This window comes from Quercus lobata, chromosome 8 (assembly GCF_001633185.2).
Source record: "Quercus lobata isolate SW786 chromosome 8, ValleyOak3.0 Primary Assembly, whole genome shotgun sequence".
NCBI classification, from domain to species: domain Eukaryota; kingdom Viridiplantae; phylum Streptophyta; class Magnoliopsida; order Fagales; family Fagaceae; genus Quercus; species Quercus lobata.
Window position 1 is genome coordinate 10296181 of NC_044911.1, and position 17849 is coordinate 10314029.

A 17849-nucleotide genomic window follows, 5' to 3' on the forward strand; every position below is an offset into this window, starting at 1 on the left:
ATACATTAAAAATTGCATCTTATCGTCATCTCCAACCGAACCAGATTGCATGGTCATCTTATTTGTTTCAGAACCTCCTTTAATCATATACTGTGGGAACATTATTGATGGAGAATGGCTTAAGTCATCATATTTAGAGGAGCTGAATCAGAGTTTACACAAGGCTGGAAAAAACAAGCTCCAAAATTATTCCAATGAGAGAATTCTTGATCCAGTTTGCTGCAATGGCAATTTATATGGAGTAACATCTTTTGGTAACATGATTGTACAAATTCATATCATTCAACCCAATAGTCTTAAGATATCTCCCATTGTCAACGTACCGTTTGCTCATGTTCCACAATATTCTGACGTGTGGTTAACATTAGTAATGGAATCTTGTGGTGAACTTTTCTGTTTTAATATAATGGTTACAGATTCCAGTGGCAGATACATTACAGCAATTGTGATTTATAAATTAGATTTTGATAAGTTGGTGTGGTTAAAGGTAGAAAGTGCTAAGGATCGGGCATTCTTTTTGTCCTTCAATTTTGATAACCAGTCCTACAACGGGTTTTCTTGCCCTGCTGCGACAGAGATCGAAGGCAATTGTGTATATTTCACTTTGGCTGATGGTCATAAAAAGTTGTACTCATACAACATAGAAGAAGGAAATCTTTCGGTCTCTTCACCTTTTCCAAATTTACCAACAAGGAAATCCTCTCCAATTTGGGTGATGCCAGCTGATCTCAGGTACCACCATATAATCTAAAATTTGAAACGTCATTTATTTATTACTTCTTCTTTTCTTTTTTTTCACTTTGTGATCATTCTGTGTGGCATTCGCATGGGAGAAATTAAATTGTCATTTTTATGGTGACCTTGCATCATTCTATTTGGCGCATATGTGCTTGTATAATAGAAAAATGACCACATTTAAGTTAATCAAACCTAAAATTTACTCACTTCAAGTTATATAAAGTTGTGTAAAAAATTATAGTTGTTATAGTAACTATATAAATTTATGTTGAGAATGAATGATAATTTTCGTGCGTGAAGAAAGAGAATTTTTTGTTTAATTTAAAAAAATTATAAAAAATTGATATTTTAATAAAATATAGTACAAAATAGATTAAAATTAGATTCTTATATTAAAATAGACAATAAAACCTTTTATAAGCATATGCAAATGCTCTTAATATTAAAAAACGGACCATTCAAAATAATCAATTCTCAAAGTGTCACATCCGGCTTAAACTTGAATCACTGAGTTTAATTTGTTGTTCGTTATTAAAGAAAAATAACAAATTTATTGTATTGAGTTATTTTTGAACTCTCTACGTACGCCTACTTTTTTTAAGTAAGCCCGAATATGAACCAAATAACGAATTTATTGTATTGAGTTATCTTTGAACCCTCTATGCTTACTTTTTGAAGTCAGTCTGAATATGAATCAAATATTATTCGAAAGTACTAAAAAATATAGCAGTTATCTCGATTCTATTTTATGTTTAATTTGTTTCTTCTTTATCTTGCTGACATAAAATCATGCTTATACAAATGGGTTTTTTTTTTTTTTTTTGCTAATCTGCTTATATATATATAGGTTATCCAATACAATGAAAGAAGCAAAGCACAGGATTAATATGGAAGAACAAGAGAGTGGGAAAGTCCAAGAAAAGGTAAATGATTTAGAAGATGTGGAGGCAAACGAGACTAAAGCACATTTACCTTACCTTCCTTTGGACATGGTTAAACTGATTGCCAAGCGTCTCATTTTAGTTGATTATTTGCACTTTCGTGCTACGTGTAAAATGTTCCATTCTGTAGCGCCTCAGATCCAATGGAGAACTACCACACCAAGGTTGGAAAACCCTTCTTTATCTCCATGGCTAGTGTTATTTGGGAAAGAGAGTGTTTATTCTTTCATTGACCCTAATCATGGTGAAAAATATCTCATCAACTTGCCCCAAGTGTTAAAAGAAGGCAGTATAATTCGTAGTTCAAAAGATGGTTGGCTGCTAGTAACTGTACGCATGTCAACATTCTTTTTCAATCCATTTACGCAAGCACTTCTTCCACTAGCAGATCGTAGCTTCCGTATTCGGAACCCTTGCATGGGTTTCTCATCTACCCCAGACTCTTCAGAGTGTGTAGCTGTTGAGATTGAGGACAAGACTGCCAATAATTCCAATTTCTTTGTGAACTATTGTAGCCCGGGGAATGAAGATTGGGATGAGTGGGAGTTTGAATATACCAATTTTTCCTTTGATTGCAATAGCCCGGTTTTCTACAAAGGAGCATTTTATTATCTGGGTAAGGAAGGCAATCTTGGAATTCTAAAGTTAAACGACGAAGAGCATAGTTTCGAAGTTCTTACAAAGCCTAAACCACCGTGCAATGGTAACTTCCAGAAGTTTCTAGTAGAATGTAATGGTGAGCTCTTATCAATATTTGTGGCTCCATTTGGAAAGTGGGTTCGAGTTTTCAAACTGAATGAATCAAAAATGACTTGGGTTAGAGTTGAAAATTTAGGAAATTATATGCTTTATGTTAGCCATACATCGTCCATGTCTGCTATAGTAAAATCACCTGGAATGGAGAACAAAATTTACTTTCCGAGATTTTATGGAGAAAGCATTGTCTTCTATTCACTAGAGACGGATAATTATCATTCCTTTAAGAGTAAGGATGTTGTTGACTTTTATAGCACAACAGAATTATTGTGCTGTGGTTGGATCGAACCTAGGTGGTGCTAGATAACTAAAAGCGGTTGTTAAGAATGAGAATTAGATTCTTCATAGCATGCCATCTTCTTGTATTGAGTACAGATGAGTTAGACCTAGGAATTGCTACTAAATTGTAATAGTTACTTGAAATAGGGTTTTGTACTTTTGATTAGAGAGTAATGTTGCAACAACTAGCTAATCACTTCAGATGAAATGTGTAACTTTGTTTCTCATGAGTATTATGGAGGCATATCTATACTGAAATCGACACTAAATTTATATTAATTATATTATATCGTATTATATGTATATATACACACACACCATGTTTTACAACTCTATTCATCGAAGCTACCTCCTATGTGTGTTTCAACTTTCAAGTGATATATTCCACATCCATGAAAGTACTGTAGTTTGTGCAATAGCTATAAATTTCTATTATTTATTTCTTTGGTGGACTTGAGTATGAATGAGAGTTTAAAGGACTTGGGGCTCTTTCCTTGAGAACCAATATTTTGGGTTCTATGGATAAGTAATAAGATCTATTGAAATACTTATTTTCTCTCTAACTACACTCTTCTAAGTTCCTTTACATGCATATATGTATTATTGTGTCTTGAGTTTTTTTTTGCACAGATTGGTCCAGTAAAACAATCCTACTTGATCGCGGCAGAACCAAACCTAATTCTCTATTATTTTGTCTCTTTTTCGGCTCCTAATAAACTTCATTGTCCTTATATTAGACTTGGGCCTAAGAGCACTCACAGCAGTGGAGCTAAATAGTTATATAGCTATTTTAGCTCCACTAAAACACCAAAAACAGCCACACATCAGTGGAGTTAAACCTTTTTTTTTAGCTTCATTGCTACAATGAACATCTATCTATAGATGTGCACTGGATTATAATATTATTTTTTTCCTTTCTTTTTTTTCTTTTTCTTTTCTTCTCAGAACTCTCACAATCTCTCAACTCTCTCTCTCTCAACTTTCAGACCTCTCACGCTGCCGACACACGCTGCCATAGACCCAACTCCAACCACGGCAACCCCCACCACCACATCAGTCACAAATCCAATCACACCCACACTCATCAAACCCACCACCACCAATATCAATCACCACCTCCACCACCACGGCAACCCTCACCACCACCACCACCACCACATTAGTCACAAACCCAACCACACCCACACTCATCAAACCCACCATTACCAGGAAAAAAAATTTAAAAAAAAAATAAAATAAAAAAAAAAAGCAAACATTGGCAAAACCCACGGCCTAAATGGTTTCTTTCGCAATTTTTTCCTTTGAGCCAAACAAAAAAATAAAAACAACAAAAAAAACAAAAACAAACAAACAAACCATGAACCAGAGGTTGATAGAGGCGTGGTGGTAGACCTAATGGCGTTGCTTTAGTTGGGCTGAGCGGAACTAAAGCTTGGTTGGACAGAGAAATAAAGAGAGAACAGTTGAAAAATGGAGAAGGAGATGAGGAGAAAAAGTAACAAAAAGATAAAACAATAAAAAATAAGAAATGGTTGAAAGTTAAAAGGTGTGGCTGAGGGTGGATGAGATAAGAGGAATACGTGTGTGGAGGAGAAAAATAAAAGGGGGAAAAAAAAAAAAAAAAAAAAAGAGAGAAGGAGAAGAAAGAAACATGTATTTGGATGAAAAAAAATAAGATAATGGGAAAAATAAAATAAAGAATAATAAGAAATTAAAATTAAGAAATGTTACCATAATATTTTTGCAATAAATTTTAAGTGATAGATTATTATTATCTAATATTGGTGAGAAAAAAATAATAATTTTTTTGATGGTGGCAATTGCGGTGGCAATGGCAATGACAATTACGGTGGCGGTGGTGGTAGTGACAATGGTGGTGGTAGTGGCTGTAATTGTTGTTTATTGTAGAGAATATATTATTCTATCATGTGGTGGCGGCGGCAGAGGAGGCAAAAGAGTTGGCGGCGGCGGTGGTGGCATTGGCGGTGGAAGTGTCGATGGCGATGGCAGTGACGGCAGTTGTGGCAGCGGTAGTGATTGCGATGGCGGTGGAAGAGTCGGTGGTAGTGGCAATAGTGGCGGCGATAGTGGCAACGGTAGCGATTGCGGGTGGTTGTGATTGTTGTTTATTATAGTGGATATATTATTTTATTGTAGTGGATATATTATTTTATTGTAATGTTTATATCATTTTATTGTGTTAAAAGCTAAAATAGATCCACTACTGCAACATGTGAGTAGGTAAAATAGATAAAGTAATTTTTTATAGTGCCAAATAGCTATATTTTTAGCTTCATTATAGTGGATGCTCTAAGGAACTATGAAAAAAGGGGTCCTACAAGGTATTAATTAGTCAAGGCACACAACTTTTAGCAAAAGGGAAGTTTTTGGATGCTTTTGGAGCAATTCTCCCTTCTCTTATGAGTAAGTTTCACACATGGGTCTTACTATAGGGCCCACCCCTCATTTGAGAGGAATGAGCATTACTTCAGAAGTATTCAATAAATTTTCTTGGCAAAATCACTAGCAAATTTTTATGTACGTAACTTTATGTTTTTACTTTCTCTCTCTTTCAACATGCCTGCGGTGGAAATGGACACACTGCGAACTTAGGTTCCTTTAGCCGCCGGCTCAGGCTTTGCCTTCATGGCAAGCACCACTTTGCTTGCTTAGGCATTTCCATTAATTCTCGTGAGCTCTCCAACCCATTCTCTCTCTCATTCTTTTTTCTTTAAACCCTGTTTATTTTTCCCATTGAATTTGAATGATTCCACTTCATATTTCAGTATTTCCCACACATTGATGAATAGTTCTTATTTAATATTAGGAGTATAACACCGTAGGACTAGGCTGTTTGTTTCTCCTTGTAACTTGTAATGGCCTATTCAATAAAGTTGGGATATTTGTGACTCATTAAAATGAATAATCAGTACAACATTCTTAGATTAATTCATAAAGTGTGCTTTTTTGTACGTATACACTTTATGAAAATGGCTGCTATTTGTTAATAAATAGGATCATTTGTAGCAGTGAATCTACACTTTGGAGGTTATGAAGAGAATTGTTTTGGGGTGTGGGGTGGGTTTCAAATTATACTCAGTGTGTAAGTAAGCACTTGGGTTTTTGATGGGTAGAATGCTTGCTTTTTAATGATGTTTAGTTCATAAATCAGGCCACCAAGTGCCTTGTAACTCAATTGGCATTTTTTAGTTCTTTCAACAGAGATATTTAAGATTCAAATCCCCTCACCTCTAGCCATTGAATTACCAAAAAAATTCAGGTCAAAGCAGGTGGAAGTATCAAACATGAGCTAAAATGACAGTGAATCAGTGATAATATGCTATATGCAGTGTATAGTGTAGTACGTTGGGCTTAACTTAGATTGCTATGCCCGGTTGCCCACTCACACACCGTCCACCACTATGAAGGCAGTGAAGCTATTGCAAAGAGTGATTTCAGCGAAGCTATTGCAAAATGATTGAATGAAAGAAAGCTTATAAAAAAAAAGATCAAGGATTCAAGTTGAAGAAAAGAAATGTGAAAATATAGATAGAGAGACAGAAAGATAGAACGATGAGAGATTTTTTTCTTTTGTTTTTTGTCTTTTGTTTTAGAAATTTATAATATCTATTTTAGCATATTTCAATTTTCAAGACATTTACGTTGTATTACTAATGAATTTATCTGATATTAATTTTGATTTTAGCATATTTCAAGAATAAGTTAATGAATTTGTCTCCTATAATTTAATTTTGTTAGCCAAATTTTGTCTATTTTTGGTTTTTTCCTTTTTAATATTTTGTATTTTAGGATATAATGTGTCATTTTTAATGCATTCTATTGATCAATAAAAGGACTAAAAAATTTTTAATTAAAATATATAGATAAATATTATATATAACACTACCACCCTTGAACTTGAACTATCAATCTCAGTCTCAGGTATACATTGACTATTAATTGCACCTTGTCATCAATTCCAAGCGAACCAGGTTGCATGGTCGTTTTATTTGTTTTGGAACCTCGTTTAATCGTATACTGTGATGATGGAGGATGGATTGAATTAGCCTATTTTGACGAATTGAAGCAGGGTTTAGAGAAGGCAGGACAATGGCATGAGGTACATGATCACTCGAAGAAAGTACTATATGATCCCGTTTGCTGCAACGGTAACTTGTATGCAGTGACAAGAATTGGTTACATGCTTGTGCAAATTCAAATCATTCAACCCAATAGCCTTAAGATACAGGCTCTGAATCTCTGCTGCCTAACGGACGCTACTAGTTATGCTTATGATAAATCAAAATTTTTAACCGAATCTTGTGGGCAACTTTTCACGCTTGAGATAGTCTATACAAATCGCAGTTTCAGAGATATTGTAGAAATTAAGATTCATAGATTCGATTTTGCTAAGAAGGTGTGGTTAAAGATAAAAAGTGCCAAGGATCGGGCATTCTTTTTGTCTTTCAACAACAAATATAATCATGGCCACTGCTGCGTGTTTTCCTGCCCTATAACAGAGATTGAAGGCAACTGTGTATATTTCACTCTGGCTGATGATCACAAAAAATTGTACTCATACAACATAGAAGAAGGAAATATTTCGGTCTCTCCACCTTTTCTCTGATACTGTCATCATGGCAATCCTCTTCGTTTTGGTTGATGCCTAATCTCAGGTAACATTATACAATATCGCATCTTTGCTTCTTTTTTTTGATCACTTATGTTTTTCATTCGTAATACAAAATAAACTAGTCTTATGCATAAATGTTTTTTTAAAACAAATACATTTATGTTTTTTTTTTTTTTACTCAGTTTTACTACATTAAGCTTATAAAGATACCATTCAAATATTCAGGAAATTATTAAAACCTTATAGCATTTTCCTTTTTGGCTGCCTAGCTATATCAATTTGAACGATTTCAAATTGGGATTGTTAGGATACTATACTAGCAATTCATTGTCTGAATAACTAAATTGAATATTTATTCAAAAATTACCGTAAAGTATGATCTTGGAAGCAGCATGGTTGGGCGTTCCCATCTTGAGCACACATACCGGACTAGGACACATCAAACAATAATTAATTTCGTTTTTCAAGAATTACTTTACTAACTTTTTAACTTTAATTCTTTGTTTAATATTTTCTAATTCTTAAAAATTATAAGATTTGGTTATTAATAAATGATAGTCTTATTAGGCCAGACTAATTTTGAAATTAATCTTATTCTAAACATCATTTAATAGTTATAGATTCAGTGAATTAATCGTTATTACTTTTAAATTGATGTATGTTTAACAATATATGAAAAACAACACCTTACAAAATTATTTTTCAAAAATCATCGTATCACCGTATTTTGTGTCTGTGTTTATGCCCGTCATTCCTTTTTTTTTTTTTGGCTAAACATCATGCCCGTGCTTCCTAGACAATCAATATGATTGTCTGCAATAATGATCGTGTTGATTATATTTTATGTATTATTTCTTACTAGTCACAGACCCGCGCGTTGTGCGTGATTATTTTTTATGGTGATCTCATTATTATTATTATTATTATTATTATTTTGTAATTTGAACTAATTTAATGAAAAGTAATGCATTTCTTAATCATATTTATCACAAAATAATTTTTTATTATTGTAGAATTGTTTTATTTAAAATTTGAAACCTTAATTCTACCATAGTTGATTGACTAATTTTTACATCTCTAAGTCAATTAAACATGTTTTGCATGCTATATGTAAACCTTCTTTTCCATAAGGGTTGAAATAATGTGCGTAATATTTTTTTTTTCTATGGAAGTTAAAAAGAATAAAATTCACCTTGTCTTGATGTTTTCTAAAAATTAAATTTGGAGATTCTCTTTCAATAATTGTGAAAATTCCAAGCAATAATTGAGAAGGTAATACATGTTACATGTTCATACTTTGATTGTATAATTATATGATTGATTTGGGTTGTAATTTATAAGTTGAATATGGTGGTGTATATCCAAAATGGCCTAACTATGTTGTTTAAGATATTGAATATAGTGTTGTGTGTGATTTATAGAGTAGCGACGGTTGTAATAATTAAAAATTGGTTTTTCATTGTCTTTTAAGTTAATAAAAACCTTACATCTACTTTTTTATTTTTCAAAAAACCTTTACATTTTTTTTTTAATGTGAATCTTTACATATACCTTAATAAGTAAACCCTATACATTTCATTTTCTTAGATGCATAAAAAAAAAAGACATTTATTTCATAATAATAGTGGTTAATTAGTTTTTTCATGTTCTCATTTATAACGTTTCTTACTATTATCATATTTTACTGGCTGTTGATTTTCATAATAGAGGCATTAAATTAGAGTTAAATTCTTCGAACCTTTCATTAGATTTTAAAAGTCATGGTTTGTGAAGAATATAAGCATTTAAGGACTTTTTAAAATATTTTATTATTTATAAATAATGTTAAATGAAATGTCCAAAAAAAAAAGATTTTGAAAATTTTCATCTCTATTTCTTATATATTTCTATTATTACTAAAGAACGTTTTCCTTTTAGTTTTGATAATAAATATGATTTTCTAGATTAGAGTTTGATTAGTTTCAAGTTTAAATTTTGTATGATTTTATTTAATTGTTGACTATATGATTTAATTAAGTGAATTTAACGATTTATTTATTTGCATTGTAAAGTTTATAATAACATTCGTAGGGTTATCTTTAATTAATTTTTTACTCCTTTAGCCGTCGGTCTCTTTGTTTTCCAATTAACGGTTACTAATTAATTTATTTAATTGACGTTTGATTTCTTTTACTAATCTCTTTCTCTCCCTCATTGTTAACATCCTATTGTTTTCCCAAATTTGATGATAATTCTAATGTACTAAATATGCATATTGTAATGTTTATTTTTATTTTTATTTTACTCCATTTTGCTGCCATGAAGTTAGTACATCCATAACTATTAGTTTATTATTTAATGATATGTTTGGTTTGATATTATTATTATAAATTTAGTGTTTCTAAAATAGCATGTGTTTTGTATTCTCTTTTTCTATTAATGCATTGTAACATTTTATGGGAATACCTTATAAGAAAATTGTTTATTCTTTTTTTTTTTTTTAAATTGAGTCTTTCTAAATTGATATTTGTTTTGTATTTCATTTTTCCATTGATGCGTTGTAACATTTCATGGGAAGACTTTATAAGAAAAATTTTTATTTATTGAATAAAATATTATACGTTTAATTTTAAAAAAAATGAGACAAAATATAAATAACTATGATATGGAGGATGTTGCTAAATTTAAATGTTGAATAAAATAAAATGAGAATAAAATAATAAAAATGAAATGTATAGCAATAAACACCATATTATTTTAGTTATGCTATATAATAAAATAATATTATATTTTTATATACTATCTTTATAATGCAATAATATAACATTTAACAACCAATGAGAATAAAAAAGATAACAACATAAAATATAAAACTAAATCATATCAAGCTGGATTACTTGTCAATTCCAATTTCGGCAAACTAACTGACTTCTAGTAGTCTAAAACTGATTTCGGCGATGCATTTGGTGGAGCTTTCAATACTGCATCAGTATGTTTTGATGGTCAACCTATTACACTAAAATTAAAAAATATATATATATATATATATACCAAAAATTGAAGGAAAAAAAAATATATATATATATATATATATAGAGAGAGAGAGAGAGAGAGGGGCTTTTGTGTGTGGAAAAATAGAAATTATGCATGGAATAAGAGGGAGAATGACAATTTTATAGCATGAGGATAAAAATAAGAAGAGTCAAAAATAAAGGAAGATAAAAAGATAGAATAATATTAATATTGAGAGTAGTGGGAATATGAAAAGTTGAAATGGAATGAGAAAGGTTGAAGAAAGTTAAGGTAGAGAGTAGTGGGGATATGAAAAGTTAAAATGGAATTGAAAATTTAATAATAAAAAGAATAATTAAAAATAAGATAAATTAAATATGATATTTTGATTGTAATATAATAGAGTTTTTAATTCACTTTAAATGTTAAAAAATTGTATAAAAAAATTGGAAAAAAAAAATTGATAATGACATGGCTGCTGACGTGGCTCAATGGAAGCGTAGCAACATTAAATGCTACGCTTCAGCTTTTAGTAATATATTGATTACCCTTTGCTGACATAAAATCACGTTTATGTATACAAGGTTAGCAAATACATTGAAAGAAGTGAATAACCGTTCTAACATGGAAGAACAAGGAAGTGGCAAGTCCACGAAAAATAAATTATTTAAAGGATGTGGAGGACACAATTGATAATGAAGCACAATTTAATCACCTTCCTTTTGTCATGGTTAAACTGATTGCCGAGCGCCTCTTTTTAGTTGATTATTTGCACTTACGCGCTACCTGTAAAACGCTCCATTCAGCATCATCTCCAATCCAATGGAGAATTGAAGCAGAAAGGTTGGAAAACCCTGCTTTATCTCCATGGCTATTGTTATTTGGGAAAGAGTGGTTGTTCTTTCATTGATCCAAAGCATGGTGACAAATATCACATTAACTTGCCGCAAGCGATAAAAGAAAGCAGCATAATTTGTAGCTCAAAAGATGGTTGGCTGCTCGTAACTGTAGACTTATCAACATTCTTTTTCAATCCATTTACGCAAGCAATTCTTCCATTGCCAGATTTCTTCAGAATTCGGAACTCTTGCTCCATCCTCTTCAGAATGTGTAGTTGTTGAGATCGAGCAGAGCTGTATCAGAAAAGTGAAGAATATCTATCTTTCATTAATTACAAAGATGAATGTACAAGACTATATATAGATTGACCCAAGTAACGGAACTGATCTAACTGAAAAACAGAGACTAACAAACTCAACTAACTAACTTCTACACGTGTCTTTATACAGCAAACTAACTTTCCCACGTGTGGGTATTAATACAGACACTAAAACTACTTGCCGTTTCTTCATGGTTCTGATGTCGTTTATGCAGCACTTTGTTCTTCACTCAAATTTAGCTCTGCTGTCTCATGCTCTGCTCTTGCTTCCTTGTGATCATCTTCACTGCTATTCTGATACTCCCCCTCAAAAGCAGCTGGTGTGTGTATATTCATCATCCCGATCTTGTCAACAAGATTGGAAAATTGATTGTACCCCAATGCTTTGGTAAGCATATCTGCTAATTGACAATGAGACCTCACATGATTAAGCTTGATGACACCTTCCAAAACTTTATCCCTGACTACATGACAGTCTATTTCAATGTGCTTGGTTCTCTCATGAAAAACGGGATTGGAACCAATGTGCAATGCTGCCTGGCTATCACAGAACAACAATGCTTCTTTGTCATGTTTAACTCCAATATCCTTTAGAAAGTACAAAATCCACACAAGTTCACATGTTGCAACTGCCATAGCTCTATACTCTGCTTCTGCTGAGGACCTGGAGATTGTGGACTGCTTCTTTGATTTCCAAGACACCAAAGAATCTCCAATAAAAATGCTATAACCTGTTATTGACTTCCTTGTATCACAACATGAAGCCCAATCAGCATCTGCAAAGCCTTTCAAATGTAAATCTGTCTTGGAAGAAAATAAGAGACCCTTCCCGGGTTCATTCTTCAAGTACTGTAAGATTCTATAGGCTGCATCTAAATGTGGTTTTCTTGGTTTGGACATGTATTGGCTAAGCTTATGAACAGCAAAAGTGATGTCTGGCCTTGTGATGGTCAAATACAATAATCTCCCAATTAGCCTTCTGTAGATGCTGGGATCTTTGAGCTCTTCTCCTTCTAATTGACTTAACTTGAGACTTTGTTCCATAGGGGTCTTAGCTGGTTTACACCCTAACATACCAGCATCATTAAGCACCTCAAGAGTGTATTTCCTTTGACAAAGGGCAATTCCCTTGGCTGATCTAGCAACCTCCAATCCAAGAAAGTATTTTAAGTCACCTAAGTCTTTGAGCTTGAACCTGTCATCCAACAAAACCTTGAATCTGTCTATCTCAGCCTTATCATTACAAGCTATTAAGACATCATCCACATACACCAAAAGCATCATGAAAACATCACCTTGCCTCCTAGTAAACAATGAATAGTCAGCTTTGGACTGAGTAAAACCAAGCTGCAACAAAGTGCCAGAAAACTTGACAAACCATTGCCTAGATGCTTGTTTTAGCCCATATAAGGACTTATTTAGCTTACAAACTACCTCCCCCTGGCTATGAAACCCTTGTGGAAGAGCCATATAAACTTCCTCATCCAAATCACCATGCAAAAAAGCATTGTTCACATCCAATTGACTAAGGAACCAGCTCTTTATGGCAGCCACAGCAAGGAGTACTTTGACAGAAACCATTTTGGCCACTGGGGAGAAGGTCTCGAAATAGTCCACACCCTCTTTCTGTGTAAAACCTTTAGCAACTAGCCTTGCCTTGTACCTTTCAACTGAACCATCAGCCTTAAACTTGATTTTATACACCCATTTACACCCTATAGGCTTCTTACCAGCAGGTAGAGGGGTTAAAGTCCATGTGTGATTTGCTTCAAGGGCAGCTATTTCGGCAGTCATGGCCTCTTGCCATTTGGGATTAGAAGCAGCTTGATAATAATAGGTAGGCTCAACAAGAGAAGAAATGGAACAATAAAAGGATTTGTAAGATGAAGAGAGGTATTGATAAGAGAGATGTGAGGAAAGTGGATGAGAAGTACCTGACTGGGAAGTAGGTGCAGCAATGACAGAAGAGACCTGGTTGCAGTGGTAAGCTTGTAGGTAGGAGGGTTGTTTGACAGCTCTAGAAGACTTTCTAAGAGGGATAGGATCAACAATAGGATCAGGGGGCTCAACTGGAACCTCATCAAGTAGATCATCATCAATAGAATGATGAATATGAGTGATGGGATCAAGAGGTACAGCAGGAGCAGATTTAGACTTAGATTGAATTAAAGGATCAAAGAGAGGATTAATGGCTGGAACACTAGACACAGGAATGAAACAAGGCTGCTGGACAGAAGTAATTGAGTTGGAAACAAAAGGAAACACATTTTCATGAAATGTGACATCTCTAGAAACAAAAATAGTGTGAGAGACAAGATCATAAACTTTGAAACCTTTAGTATTGAAAGGAAAGCCAAGAAAGACACACTTCCTTGCCCTTGGAGAAAACTTGGATCTGGTGTGAGAAATGGTGGATGCAAAACATAGGCAACCAAAAGTTTTGAGATTAGAATAGTCTGGAATCTTGTGGAAGAGAAGTTCAAAAGGAGTTTTATCATGTAGCAAAGGAGATGGAAGCCTATTGATAAGATAGGCAGCATGTAACACACAATCACCCCAAAACTGAAGAGGGAGTTGGGATTGAATTTGTAAAGCTCTAGCTATGCAAAGAAGATGCTGATGTTTCCTTTCCACAACAGAATTCTGTTGTGGAGTGTAAACATAGTTGGTTTGATGTATAATTCCATGAGAATTGAAAAAGTCAGACATGTTAAACTCCTTGGCATTATCAGTTCTAACAGCTTTGATTTTAAGGCTACATTGAGTATGAATCATAGTATAGAAAGAAGAAAATAACTCCCTAACTTCAGATTTAGACTTCATTAAAAATAACCAAGTGGCTCTTGTAGCATCATCCACAATAGTTAAAAAATATTTGAAGCCATCTAAAGTTGGAGTTGAGTAGGGACCCCATACATCCATATGAATCAAGTCAAAAGCACAAGAACTGATATTATTATGAAAAGGAAAGGGCAATCGCTTAAGTTTTGCCATAGGACAGATTTGACAACCTTTGTTACAAGAAGGTTTTAAAGAAGGAATTACATGACACAAACTATTGAGTTTGACATCAGATGGGTGCCCCAACCTGTCATGCCAAATAGATGAAGGTTGAGAGGAGACTGATGTGGAAGTAACAGCAGTGAAATGACCAAAAGCATCAGTGAGGTTGTGAGCTGATAGAAAGGTAGCAAATGAGGAGCTGGAGGATTGGTGAAGGCTGTTTGACTGCAACAGGTACAATCCATCAAGTGCTTTGCCTACCCCAATCGTTTTCCAGGAAATAAGGTCCTGAATGAAGCAATAAGCAGACAGAAAAACACAACAATATGATTGTGAATGAGTTAAAGAACTAATAGACAAGAGATTAAAAGAAAAAGATGGAACACAAAGGACATTCTTAAGAACAAGGGAAGAAGAAAGAGTAACAGTCCCAATATGAGTTACTTGAGCTGATTCCCCATTAGGTAATTGGACCAAAGATTGCCTAATAGCTGTGATTGAAGTTAGCAAATCCACTGAGCATACAAAATGATCAGTTGCACCAGTGTCCAAGACCCAAGTATTACAACCATAAGCCTTTCTATTTACCACTTGAGCAGCAAAAACACTATGAGAGAAGTTCATACCTGCCATTGCCACATTAGCAGAAGTGGAAGAAGGAGTTGCTGTGACCATTGAGGCATCTGATATATGAGGTGGTGTTGCAGAAGAAAGATTGGATGCACTAAACAAGGCTAAAAGCTGTTGGCACTGCTCAGGACTGAAGGCAGAAAATTGATGCATTGGTGAAGCAAATTCTGAGCTTGATCCTGAGGAGACTTGATGTGCCATAGTAGTCTTATTCTTGAACTTAAAACCTGGAGGAAACCCATGTAATCTGTAGCACTTGTCCATAGTGTGACCAGTCTTGTCACAGTGGGTACAAACCGGCCTATCTTTTCCTTTTCCAACAGAATTAACAACATAATTGGCTTGATCAATGGACACTTTAGCAGCCAAAGCAGTGGAATCTACTTTAACAACTGGTGTATTAGGGATTGACCTTTGAGTCTCTTCTTGGATCATCAAGGAATAAACCTTGCTCAGTGATGGAATAGGATCCATGAGTAACACTTGAGACCTAACTTGAGAAAAAGACTCATTTACTCCCATTAAGAACTTCATCACAGACTCTCTACCTTGTAAATCATTGAGTCTTTTGTTGATATTGCACATACACTTTCCACAAGAGCAAGAAGGAATGGACTAAGGTTTTGTAACTGATCCCAAAAAACTTTCAACTGAGTAAAGAAATCAGTAATGCTCATCTCACCTTGATGTAATTCTGAAATTTCCTTTTGGAGATTGAATACCCTTGGTCCATTGGTCTGTGCAAAACGATTCTTCAAATCAGTCCATATTTCCAGAGCAGTATCTTCATATATAATGCTTGCTTGAAGCTTTGAAGAAACTGAATTGGTCAACCAGGTCCCAATCATGTTATCACATCGAATCCATGCTTGCACAGATGAAGGAGTAGAAATCAATGGAGATGAGAGAGTCAGAGTCCCATCAATAAATCCCAGTTTGTTCTTGGTGAGCAATGCCTTCCTTACAGCTCGAGCCCAAGCTGAGTAGTTTTCTCCACCAATTAAAGGCTGCGTAACTAACACTAAGCTTGAATTATCAGCATGATGCAAGAACAGGGGATCATCCATTGGTGAATCTTGTGAAGAAGGAGATGGATTTTCAGGTACAGAACCATTAGTTGAACCAGTTGTATTTGTGTTTGTGGCAGCGGAAGCCATTGATGACAAAGAAAAGAAATTTTCTCAGAAAACAGAGTGTTTTCCTGAGAAAATTGAAAAGAAATTTGAGAGAAAAAAGAAACCCTAAAAATTGGGAATTCGCTCTGATACCATATCAGAAAAGTGAAGAATATCTATCTTTCATTAATTACAAAGATGAATGTACAAGACTATATATAGATTGACCCAAGTAACGGAACTGATCTAACTGAAAAACAGAGACTAACAAACTCAACTAACTAACTTCTACACGTGTCTTTATACAGCAAACTAACTTTCCCACGTGTGGGTATTAATACAGACACTAAAACTACTTGCCGTTTCTTCATGGTTTTGATGTCGTTTATGCAGCACTTTGTTCTTCACTCAAATTAAGCTCTGCTGTCTCATGCTCTGCTCTTGCTTCCTTGTGATCATCTTCACTGCTATTCTGATAAGCTGCAGTAAACCAAAATTCGTTGTACAATTTTGTAGCCCAAGGGATGAATAATGGGATGAGTGTATGTGAAGGTGATGATACAGACTTTCTCTTTGACTGCAATAGCCCAGTTTTCTACAAAGAAGCGTTTTATTTTTTGGGTAGGGAAGTAAATCTTGGAATTCTAAAGCTAAACGATGAGAAGCCTAGTTTCGAAGTTCTTACCAAGCCTAAATCACCTTACAATGGTAACCTCCAAATGATTCTAGTCGAATGTAATGGTGAGCTCTTATCAGTATTTGTGGCTCCATTTGGAAAGTGGATTCGAGTTTTCAAACTGAATAAATCAAAGATGACTTCGATTAGAGTTGAAAATTTGGGCAATTATATGCTTTATGTTATTCATCGTCCTTATCTGCAATAGAAAAAAAACCTGGAATGGAGAACAAAATTTACTTTCCTAGATTTTATGGGCAAAGCATTGTTTTCTATTCACTAGAGACTGATGATTATCATTCGTTTGAGAGTCAGGACGTTGTCAATTTTTATGGCACAACAGAAGAGTTGTACTGTCTTATCAAAAAGAAAAAAAAAGAAGAGTTGTACTGTGGTTGGATCGAAGCTAGGTGGTGCTATACATTTGGTAGTATGTCCTCTTCTTGTATTGAATACAGATAAGTTATGGACCGTGGTAATGTTCAATAGTTTCTTGAAATATGCTCGTTGTTTGCAGTGTAGACCGAGCTAGGTGAGTTTGCTTTTGTACTTTTGATTAGAGAGTAATGTTGCAACAGTTAGCTAATCACTTCAGAAGAAATATGTAACTTTGTTTGTCATAAAGTATTATGGAGGCATATATTCTAGAGTGAAATTGGCACTACATATATATTATTTATATATATACCATGTTATACAATTCTTAAATCGAAGGAACCGTATTTTTGTTATATGCATGTTTCAAGCGATATATTCCACATTCATGAAAGTACTAACGTAGCTTGTGCAATAGCTGTACATGAATGAGAGTTCAATCATAGCATTGTGGACTAAACGAAATTGAGCATGTTGAACTTCTTTTTTTAATTGTTGAGGAAAATGAGCATGTGGAACAAATATAGGAACCACGAGGATGCACAGGAACCAA

The 17849-nt window shown here is 34.1% G+C and overlaps 1 protein-coding gene across 1 annotated transcript; it reads left to right on the plus strand.

Annotated features, from left to right (window-relative positions):
* Positions 1-1598: 1598 nt before the first annotated feature.
* LOC115956328 (F-box/kelch-repeat protein At1g57790-like) lies at positions 1599-2738 on the plus strand. The gene has a single exon (XM_031074741.1). It carries the CDS (start codon positions 1599-1601, stop codon positions 2736-2738), a length of 1140 nt encoding a protein of 379 aa, XP_030930601.1.
* The last annotated feature ends 15111 nt before the right edge of the window (positions 2739-17849 follow it).

Bases quoted from the DNA above. Each gene is read 5' to 3' on its own strand.
- LOC115956328 (XM_031074741.1), top strand. From the start codon at position 1,599: ATGAAAGAAGCAAAGCACAGGATTAATATGGAAGAACAAGAGAGTGGG.